We start from the raw sequence: 11,451 nt of genomic DNA on the forward strand, positions 1-11,451 counted from the left end.
AAAAAACCTTCCTCACATAAAGAGCAAAGCGAAATTAAAAAAAATAAATTAAAAAAGGAAGAAATATTCGATCGGGTATGAGAGGCACATGCTGCTTCTGCTTGGAGAAGAAAAGGGGGTCCTGCCTATTGAAAAATAAATCCCCCCAAGACCAGTATTTCAACAGGTTCCATATCAGCAATATGCACACCGAGACCTGGCCCCGCCGATTATTTAAGACTAAATTACAGGATGTGATATCTGAAGTATGACACAGCTAATCAATAAAGTCAGCAGTCCCGATCACATAAAGGCGCAGTGCAGGTGTGTGTGTGTGTGTGTGCGTGTGTGTGCGTGTGTGTGTGTGTGTGTGTGTGTGTGTGTGTGTGCGTTATAGTTGAGGGGCCAAAGGCGTAATATTCCTCCTCTCTGCTATCATGACAATATCAATATGTTGACACACTGGAAGGTTACTTGCGTGGCTCCCGTGACCTTGTGTTTCATGGATGTTTGACCCCATGACCCGTTAAGACCACATATGTAGCTCCCTTGACTCCTTTTGGTAAAATAACTCTGTTTATGACAAAGCCTCTTTGTTTTAGAGCGAGGGGGAGAGAGAGAGAGAGAGAGAGAGAGAGAAGCTATAAGTCAATACAAATTAACCCGTTCCGTCCAGAAAGTTCAAAGAGTTTCTTCCTATCGCGTTAAGAGATGTGCTGCATTGATCCATTTCCGTCCTTTTTGGCAGAATATGACGAATATGATTTTTTTTCTTTTTTTAAGCGATATTCGCAAATTGTCACGGTTAAAGCACAAGGGACCATGCCCCCCGTTACTATATTTCGCAGCAAAAGTATATTTATTGTTGTTAATTCCGTGCGGATTATAGGTCTCATTTAATGTGGTGTTTCATGTAATGCGTATGAAATAGGGCCCCCTTTAAACAAATCATAAACAGTGCACCCACTGCTCTTCGTGTGTTTTATGAGTTTCCAGATGCTCTCATTGGAGCTGGACATGTTTTATTTATTTTACAAAATAACTACACGTGGATATTTTTCTTCTTTCTTTTTTTTTTTAAATGATCAAAAATACAGATGTGACAGAGTCAGTGTGCAAATAAATACGAGCAGCTGTTCATGAACAATAAACTGGAGCAGGCAGAACAACCTCGTCGAACTGTTAATTAAAGCACATATATTGTTGTTGTTATTGTTACTATTATTGTTATTATGTATTTATTTTTTGCTGGACAATACCACGTTATATATCAGATGTACCAAAAAAAAGTTTGGACACACAGTTTCTCAACATTTGTTTCAGTTGCTGAATATCAAGTTCATAAATCAGCGGAGCGCTTGCAACAGGCCCCATAACATGTAAAGCCTTTCCTCTCGAGCACGGTGGAAATCAATTATAGAACATGGTCCTGAGTGGAGAAATGTGCTGTTCATTATGTACTTGAAGTTTTTACTTCTTCTTTTTTTTTTTTTTTTTGAGGGTGGGGGTGGGGGTGGGGGGGGGGGGGGGCGCAGCTCCCGTTCGAGTTACAGAAACTCGGATGACGTGGGGATTTTGTAGTTTTGAGGCCAGCTCGCGCAGATCGATCGGAAAGGTGTCTGGATGAAGACGTATCGATGACAGATCCCCGTCCTGCGGTCAAGCGGGGACTCTTCGAATGGCGTGACCCGTCCGATGGGCAACTCAAATACAAGTTAGTACATTGACAACCTCGCTTATAATCAAAAGGACACATGGGTGGTAAATAATGCTGATACTAATTATATTTTTTTTTAAATACATGGCACCTTTTACAGGTCCGAGACATTGACTGGAGACTAATAAAGGCCACGCTGTGATACTCATATCTTAGTTTATAACTCACGCTTAAGGTCGGCCTTCACTTGTTATATATTTAAGCCAAGAGAAATTAATTTAATGGGATTTTTTTTTATTGAGGCATTGTGAAAAAGTGCCTGCACTAATAATAATTTATGACATGTTTATTGGTTTTTCGTAACTGATTAGGTTGACAGCCTACACTACCCATAATTAAATTTAAAGCTTCTTTGAATTGAAGTGCAGCAGTCATATTATTGATATGTATTGGGAAGGGACTGCAATGAACTTCCTTCTTTTTTTATATATAAATAACAAACCGGTATTAAATATTTCTATGATTATTTAATTTAACGTAATGTATTTATATCCAATCACCAATTTACGTTCCCTTTTTTTCAGTGAAATAGTTTGTATAATTTAGACATGCAATAACTTTCCACAGGTTCGCTTTTCGTATGTTATATTTCCCTGAAAAAATCATGTTAAAGTCTTGGGAGATACATATTATTTTCAAAATTCCTTCTGGAAAAAAAGAAAAAAGAAGATCCAGCCACACGCTTAATGAATGCGCCCTCGCCGTTGTCCCCTTTACGCATACACTGGTCACATACATCTCTCCGCCAGCAGCGGGCTTCTCTCTCTCTCTCTCTCTCTCTCTCTCTCTCTCTCTCTCTCTCTCTCTCTCTCTCTCTCTCTCTCTCTCTCTCTCGCGCTCGCTCTCCCACCAGCGACATCAAATCAATAGTGAAGGCACTTTAGCAGAGATAAACTGGGCTGCATTTGTCACATACAAACCGACACGTCGGTCATCCACATGCGCCAGTAAAACACGGAGAGAGCCTCGCTAAAAACACACACACACACACACACACACACACCAACAACAACAACAAAAAAACGAAAACAACAACACAGGTCTGCCGGTAACTTTGTGAGTACAACTTTTTGGAGTCAACAGCGATAAAGAGAGTGAGGGGGCGGAACCCTGCTGAGCCCCTGCGCTGAACGACAGCCAATCGCTTCGTTCTCCTAACTGCCAGTCACCAAAATCCGTCCAATACCCGCGGTGCCATTTCTAAACTGTATTCCCCACTGTGTCCTCCAACTGTTGTATGTTCTGCCAATCGCTTGAGGACAGAGTGGGAAAGGGGAGCAAGCAGAGTTAGAAGCCGGACAAAAGAACTCATAGAGCCCCTTATATACATATTTTCCTAATGTTTTAGAGAGCGTGGCGGGGTGAGAAACAATCGCGGATGGACTTGTCAGAGTAGTTATGGAGCCCCCTTTAAGCAAGAGGAATCCGGCGTTAAGACTAGCGGATTTGGCAGCGACTCAACCCCTTCCTCATCAGAATATGACAGGCTTCCCGGGGCTAGGGGGGCATCACCCTCTCTCCCACCATGCCCACCTCCACCCTGGGGAGCTGGGCAACGACCCCGGAGTGGCACTCACTCCATTTGGACCAGAGCACATGGCACAGACGAACGCTCTGAAACTTAGCCCGTCTCACCACATCCAGAGCCACCACGAAGCCCAGACCGCGGCGTCCTTCACTTCAGCCCAGACCACAGTCGGTTTCCCCGTGGCTCACCCCCACTCAGGCTACTCAAGCAGCAGGGACTTCATCCTCAGGAGAGAACTCTCAGCCTCTGCTATGCATGCACTTGGCGACCAGCATAGTTCCGCCTCCTCCCCTCATCACCATGGCATGTTCATCTCCCCAACAGGTGCTTATGGGCACGCGGAGAGCGGGGCCCATTCGCTTTTCACTGGACTCCACGACCAGGCGTCCCCAGGTGCCCACCACCACCACCATGCCCTCAACGGGCAGATGCGCCTGGGTATACCGGGGGACATCTACGGCAGGCCGGAGCACTTCGGGCACAGGCCGGAGCACTATGGACCGTCTTCCCTCCACAGCTACAACTCCATGAACCTCAACGTGAACATCGCGTCTGCTCCTCACGGAGCGGCGGGGGCGTTTTTGAGATACATGCGGCAGCCCATCAAGCAGGAGCTGATCTGCAAGTGGATCGACCAGGATCAGAGTCAGAAGAAGCCCTGCTCGAAGACGTACGGCACCATGCACGAGCTGGTCAACCACGTCACGGTGGAGCACGTCGGGGGACCGGAGCAGAGCTCCCATGTCTGTTTCTGGGAGGAATGTCCGCGCGAAGGGAAGGCTTTCAAGGCGAAGTACAAACTGATCAATCACATCCGAGTCCACACCGGGGAGAAGCCCTTCCCGTGTCCGTTCCCCGGTTGTGGGAAAGTGTTCGCGCGATCGGAGAATTTAAAGATTCACAAGAGGACGCACACAGGTCAGTACTTCTATTTGTGTCATCTGGGGTTGGGGGGTGGGGGGGGAGAAAATGTGGTATTTATGGTGGTATTTGGTATTTAGATCGTAAACGGGTGGGGAGAGGCACCGTGCGTAAATGTGCACGCGTACAAAAAATAAATAAAAATGGTCAAAGAAAAGTTGTATTCAGTGACGCCTTTTGCACGGTGAGTGTTTCATTTCCTTTCTTTAAATATAAACGCGTGAGGCGGATTAACGGCATATGATTTGTAAAACGTGCTTACGTATACGTGCGGGACGGCGCTGGAACACGCGCACATGTAATTATCCTCAGGCGTGGGACGTCTACGCCAGTTTTATGTGGCGACGAGTGCGCGCGTGTGAGCGTGTGTGTGTGCGTGTGTGTGTGTGTGCGGCACGGTGTCCGATATGTACACACTGAGACATGTATGAGTTGGTATAAACTCTGAGCTGTAGGCTGACAAATCGCCCCAAAAGCATCCAAAAACAACAGCGTCGAGGGGAATCGTCGGCCAGAGTTGCGCAATGCTTAAAAGTTTAAGACTGTGAGAAACAGCATTCTAGCTTTCCACGACATTCGAATCTCGCGAGTGCTTATTTTGAGAGCAGTTGTTGTTGTTGTTGTTGTTGTGGTTGTTGTGGTTGTTGTTGTCGTTATTACACAGATTGAGATTGGTCGTGTTTGGGCTAACGTGGCTCTTTTCTCTTTTGGCCTCGTACCACCAGCACCGACGGGCCTCTGCGCCTCGCAGAACGATGTACAACCCACAGGGAAACACACCCAAAAGATACAAGTCACGAGGAAGCCACGGCTACGCCTTCTGAGCGCGTGTCACTTTGAGAACGCACGCTTTGACATCATGTGCACTGGATGCAACTTCATACAAACAAGAAGTGTTTCCCATTTAAAAGTGACAGTGTGTGTAGTGTAGTTATGACCAGAGAGTCCACTACGGTATGAATAATCCTGGTGGTCTCCTGGACCCCCCTCCCCCCCCCCCACACACACACACACACACATGTATGCATGTAACCAGAAGGCCTAGAGGCATGTTACACGTGTTCACACTAGAAAATGCTTGGGAACAAGTGGGTGTGCAGCAGTGGTGGCTGCAGATGTTTAGTGAATAAGCTCTAGTGAGGAGGACCCCCCCCCCCCCACAGCTAATGAAAAATCCCCCTGCATGCTTGGATTTATTAATGGTGGTATATGAGGAAATGCATGTGCACACCTTCAGATGCGTGAGAGAAAATGTATGGAAAAAAACAGAAACACCCCCTCGTGGAGACTCGTCCACGACGTTTATTTTGCACGTGACTGCATCTGCTTTCTCCTTTTTTTTTTCCTACCCCCTCCAGGAGAGAAACCCTTCAAGTGCGAGTTCGACGGCTGCGACAGAAAATTCGCCAACAGCAGCGACCGGAAGAAGCACTCCCACGTCCACACCAGCGACAAGCCGTACTACTGCAAGGTCCGCGGCTGCGACAAGTCCTACACGCACCCGAGCTCGCTGCGGAAGCACATGAAGGTGCACTGCAAGTCCCCGCCGCCCCCAAACACCACCACCACCACCACCAACAACAACAACAACAACAACACCAACACCGTCTCCTATATATCCTCCACGAACCCCCTCGGGGACCCTCTGTCTCCCCACTCGGAGCTGCACAGGAACCGAACCTCCGCGAACCTCTCCCCTCAGGTCACCAACCTCAACGAGTGGTACGTGTGCCAGGGCAGCGGCGGACCCCACCACCTCCACACCCCCTCCAGCGACGTGCCAACGTCGGACGAGGACGAGGACTCTTTCAGAAATTCAGACCCGAGGACAATGCTCTGATGCCCCCCCCCACCGCACCGTTTTTGACCACGTGACTGTCAGACTTGTCATCTAGGAAGTAAGGTGACCCCTGACCTTTCCTGAAATGTAGATCAAAGCTGTCAAAATAAAACATCTGACATCAGAACTGACATTTAAAGTCTTATTTTGAAAGGACCAACCACTTCAAAGTGAGCCAATTTCTGAACAGAACATTCCAACAAGTGTTATTATTATTTTTCCAAGAGCAATATGCAGGGTTTCATCATCTGCGTGGCTTCAGACTCAACTGGTGTGCTAAAATGACATGTTTCACGTGACCTCCCATCACCCCCCGGAGCAGTTTAATAACTCGCCTGCTATCAATCACTGTCATATTCCAGACATTTAAGCAAAACAAATGGTACTGCTCGTAGCCTGGAGAATGGCAGCAGAGCAAATGTTGATGGACACAATTTAGAAGATGAGTTTTTTTTAATTCTATGTGATTTCTGTAAGATGTGGTACAAACTTTGATAAACCAATAAGGACAACAAAAAAAAAAAAAGGCAAACATCTGAGTGTCTTATGAGGTTCTCATTTACCTTTTCAGATTTATAGAATACATGTGTTTGGATGGAATTTTGTAATATTTAAGAACTATTTAAGACTATATTTTATGCAAAATTACACAAGTGTTATGCTCGTTAAAAAGTACGAGTAAGTCCCTTGAGACCCTAAATGTCTACACTGACAGGCTTTGGCCCTGTAGGATTTGTATATATGTAATTGTACTGATGCTTGTGAATGTTGTGTAGTTTTTAATTACAATAAGAAAAAAAAAATGTTGTTTTGTACATTATTATTTATTTGCTGGTATCAATGTTGTACTGGAACTACAGGAACACCAAAGAATAATAATATCAGTTTTGGTGATGCATATTAGCCTACCCTGCTGATGTTTTTTTAATGTTTTTTTTAATTCATCTTAATTTTCTGGGGTTTAAATTTTTTGTGTAAAAGAAGAAACATTTACTTGAATAGGCTGTGTAATGTGAAAAGTCCCTCTCTCGCATGCCTTTTGTAGTGACCTGTCTTTCTCTTTGAGGTGCACGTTGGACATGATGGATATAAAAAAGAAGAAAAAAGATGAACCAGCTATGATTGTGCAGACCCTTGATGTTCACATTTTTTATTTGCAATATAAATTTCATGATTAAAAAAAATTAATAAAAAAAACATCAGGACATATACAGTCAATAATTAACACGTGTCCAATTCTTACGATTAATGGGTGATTAATACGAGTTTTTGGAGATTAGAGAATCAAAGAGTGCAAATGGACTGGTTACATGCAAATCCAGCTAGTAAAATGTATATTTCTTTTCGGGAGAGTTGCAATGTTTTTGTCAAATAATGACCTTTTTGAATGTGCAATGTAAATACGAGTCAACAAAACATTAATGCCATTCTCAAATGGCATGAAAAAGCAGAAGTGTTCACCTCCTATCCAGACATTTCTATGACATATTCACAGTTCTGTGAGAGGGGAAAAGGCCCAACAGGCCCGAGGAGGCTGGTATGAAGTAATCACAGAGCTAATGGGTAAACGTATAGCCCCCTGATGGCTGAAAGGCGGCCACGGCACAAAGCGAGGCCGAGTCATGAATCATTCATGGGGGAAAAATAAAAAAGATTTTTAAAAAGCTATCTTGACAGGGCCTTGTATGGTAGTGTATACAACAAGTCCCCCCTCATCGCCCCTTTCTTATTTCCTCCATTAAAACACACAATCTCACTTTCAAAGAGTTGCTCGTCCAGTTCCATAGAATACAAATAAATGTGACCAGCATGTCCTGCGCCACTTCAAAGGCTCAGCTCGTGAGAGAAGGGGCCGGGGGCCGAGGGCTGGGGGCCGGGGGCCGGGGGCCGGGCTGCTGCGTGAGAGGTTCTGTGAGGAGACGCTCACGTTTGAATGTGTCTCGTTAGAATAACACACTAACTGCCTCTAAATGAACCGAGAGCAAGCAGCTCAGGGAGAACCGTCTCTCCAGCGCCGGCACGGACACACCGGTATTTGGAGACATCGAATTTGACAAAATCCAAGTACAGAGACACACACGCACACACACAAACACACACACACACACACACACATATTCTAAGCTTCCAACCTGCTTAATTAAGACACTTGACTCAGGTCAACCAGGAGGATGTTGGAACTGTGGCTATAAAATGCAAACACTCAATCAGCACTGGAGTGCCAATATTCTCAAATACTACGCCCCCCACCCCCCATACACACACACACAAACGCACACACTTCAGCAGCATTATGAGACTTCTTTATTTAAAAGGCGACAAATGTAGGTTTGTTTAGCTGTATTCATGGGGCTTTATCAATTTTATAGCCGCCCTCTATGAGCATTTCTAAAAAGAACACTTCATCTGCTGCTTCATTCAGCGTAGGGAGAACTTGAGGGCCTCCTCTCGCTTTGTGCGCCGACGTTTTTATAGGGCTCAGACTCTAACCCCCCCCCCCCAAAAAAAAAGAGCCCGCTCTTGTAGCTCCTGTTTGGAAACAAGGGCTCCATGAATTTTGCACAAAAAAAACACAGTTCCTACGACATTTCAAAAAGAAGAAGAAGAAGAAGAAAAAGAAGAAGAAGAAGAAGAAGAAGAAGAAGAAGAAGAAGAAGAAGGAGGGAGACTTAATAAAAAAAGAAGAGAAGAAGGAGTGAAGCAGTCACCCTTCAGTGAGAAACGCTTTGAAGTAGAACTTATTATCCGAGGAATACTTTTTGGTTGTCCCAACGACGCGGCTGAAAGGGGAAAGGCGCTCCCTTTGTCCGCGATTTGTTCTCCTTTAGTGGGATGCCCGTGGAAATCACTTACATGGGCCACCTTAACATACTGCCTGCAAATCAGTAACCGGCGGAGTCAGACATGCAGACGCCACTTCGGATGGGGGGGGGGGGGGGGATGAGGGGGGGGGGGGGGGGGGGGGGGGGGGGTCTTCTTCTTCTCCTCCTCCTCCTCGCGGGGCTGGAAGATAATTCCTGACGCGCGTGGAACCAAAACAAATGTCTTGTCAGACTTCACGAGCATCATCCAGCTCCTGAATGCTGTCGATGCAGCGTGTGAAGGGATAACAAAACACAACCCAAAAAAAAACAGACACATATATTTAGGGTCATTTGATCCGAACACCTGCGCCTGCGTGGTCAGAGCGCTCGGCTCGAAGGCGACATTGAAGCCTTTTAGGATATATATTTATTATTCTTTTTACGAGGCTTATTTTTTTTTCTGTGAAGAAGAAAGCAGCATCCCTCCACTCCAACACCACAGCACCACAACACCACCACTCCCATCCGCACTGAACAGCAGCACCCTGGGATTTTTTAGCACTAATCTTCCTCCTAAATATGACAAGTGACTAATAAGAAGTGGGCGAGGACCCCTGAAATAAAGAACACAGTAACATCATCACAGTAGATTGGCCATATTTAGTGACGTTGGAGCCGGATAAGGTGAGAAGTGTAAATACAGGCCATGATGTTCCAGAGGGGTTACGTGAACCCTCGTTTTTTATGTTGCCTTATATGTAATTAAATTACTCCGGTCAGATTGTATGGCTGCTCTTCATCTCTCCCTCTGAATACACTGTTACCTACCCCCCCCCCCCCCCCCCCCCCCAAACGGAGGTTTGCATGGATCATCTGTGCACTGTTAAACTGATAATGATCAGAACAATAAATGCACGTGCCTTTGCCGAGCACAGGAGTATAGGCCCCACACACGCACACACACACACACACACACACACACACACACACACACACACACACACACACACACACACACACCTGTTTGCCTGGCCAAGTCTAAACTTCCTCTCTTCCTCTCTCTCTCTCTCTGTGTGTGTGTGTGTGTGTGTGTGTGTGTGTGTGTGTGTGTGTGTGTGTGTGTGTGTGTGTGTGTGTGTGAAGTCTCCGCCGTTCCCGTTCTCTTTCTTTCTTATAAACTCATTTTACCGGCCACATATTTGCTCTACCGGGCATTCCGCCAGTTTATGTTTCTCAAGCTCCCTTCTTGTAAATATGATAGCTGCCTGGAGCGTGTTCAAGTTGTTCTCTTGTGATGGAGTCAGAAAACAACGTCTCCCCGGTTACCTCGAGGATCCGCGTGGGAAACAGACTCCACTTTTACCGGGAGTCCTCCCCGTCCTGCCGCGGCACCGACTCAGAACGGACAGCAGCAGCTACGAGGGAGGCGGGGGGGGGGGGGGGGAGAGGTGTCCGGTGTTCCCCTCGGACAGTCGGACGTCAGCAGGGGGAACATGTCGCTCCTCTAGCGGCCCATTAACCCCGAAGGAGCTCGGGAGTTAAACTTCTAACAGCGGGCGCCCCGGGGGGGTCCCTCTACTGACCTGGACTCGGTTTGGGTTTTCATCGGGACTTCATTAAATCAATTACAGTGAGCACATCACGATTCTTGTATTTTTTGAGCGACAGAAATATGGTTATTATTTTTTGTCATATATTCCAGCGCGTTGTGGATGAAGATGGATTCTTCTGGCTCTGACTGACGTAGACCGGGTCGTTTCTCACCGTCCACCTCAGGAGTTAGAGAACAGCAGCTGGTCGTTGATCCGGTTTGTGAGACCTAGATTCAAATAATTGTCCTTTATTTGTTTTAAAACGTTTTATTTAAAAAAAAATGTTTTTCGTATAAATCAATGCATAACTGGAATATGTTTCTCCAAAAATATCTTCAAAGACGTGTGCACTCATTAATCCTCCTGGAATTAATGAGTATTTTAAATGTTTAAAACAAAAACAAAAACGGATTGAAACAGAACAGAACTTGCTGTTTAGAAAAAAGACAAATCTGTAGGGAAATCCCTAGAACTTGTTCCATACGGCATCCAGACGTGTAACAAAATGATATTTAAAAACTGATATTTTTTGTTTTAGATAAATAATTTAAAAAAAATATTGCAGGGTCCAACTTTAATCATAATAAGTATATTTCCAACATTCAATTAATTATTTAATTGTATCATGTGATGTATAAAAACGCGTCCTGCTCAAAAATCTAAATGTTAAGAGTTGAGGTAGGATCAGAGTAACACCAGTCATAATAATAATAACCTATAACTACCTTTCAGGGATGGGGCTCTGTGTTGTCACGGGCATCCCGGCTACTTTAAAGTCATGCGCTGCTCTTCAGAAGAGCATGATACATCACTCACAAACTGACATAATATCTGGTGGCTCAGTAACATCTGTGGGGGAAGAGACTTGGTTCCGGTCCAAAGCCCCATCCCAGGACTGGGAGCCACTCCAAGGCAGTAGGTGAGGAGAGCAAGGTCGTCCACGGACAACCGGCATGAGCCCGGCCGGCCCTGCTACCTGGCCCTTATACAGCCCACCGGCCAGAAAATAGAAACTAAAGTGCAGATAAGCGCGAGCATGCTGCCCCAGTAGTCTCTGACTGAATGACAGG

General features: G+C 45.7%; 1 protein-coding gene across 4 annotated transcripts; it reads left to right on the forward strand.

The window, feature by feature from the left end:
- Positions 1 to 1,579: 1,579 nt before the first annotated feature.
- Positions 1,580 to 7,209, forward strand: zic5 (zic family member 5 (odd-paired homolog, Drosophila)). Of its 4 annotated transcripts, XM_034561687.1 has the most exons (3): positions 1,580 to 1,693; positions 3,549 to 4,142; positions 5,504 to 7,161. In XM_034561687.1, the coding sequence occupies exons 1-3, from the start codon at positions 1,675 to 1,677 to the stop codon at positions 5,983 to 5,985; spliced, it is 1,095 nt and encodes a 364-aa protein (XP_034417578.1). In that variant the 5' UTR covers positions 1,580 to 1,674; the 3' UTR covers positions 5,986 to 7,161. The 4 variants fall into 4 exon arrangements, with proteins under 4 accessions (XP_034417578.1, XP_034417576.1, XP_034417577.1 ...); XM_034561685.1 differs by lacking the exon at positions 1,580 to 1,693 and having other exon boundaries at positions 2,925 to 4,142; positions 5,504 to 7,209; XM_034561686.1 differs by lacking the exon at positions 1,580 to 1,693 and having other exon boundaries at positions 2,932 to 4,142; positions 4,871 to 7,198.
- The last annotated feature ends 4,242 nt before the right edge of the window (positions 7,210 to 11,451 follow it).

Source organism: Cyclopterus lumpus, chromosome 21 (assembly GCF_009769545.1).
Source record: "Cyclopterus lumpus isolate fCycLum1 chromosome 21, fCycLum1.pri, whole genome shotgun sequence".
Taxonomy (NCBI): domain Eukaryota; kingdom Metazoa; phylum Chordata; class Actinopteri; order Perciformes; family Cyclopteridae; genus Cyclopterus; species Cyclopterus lumpus.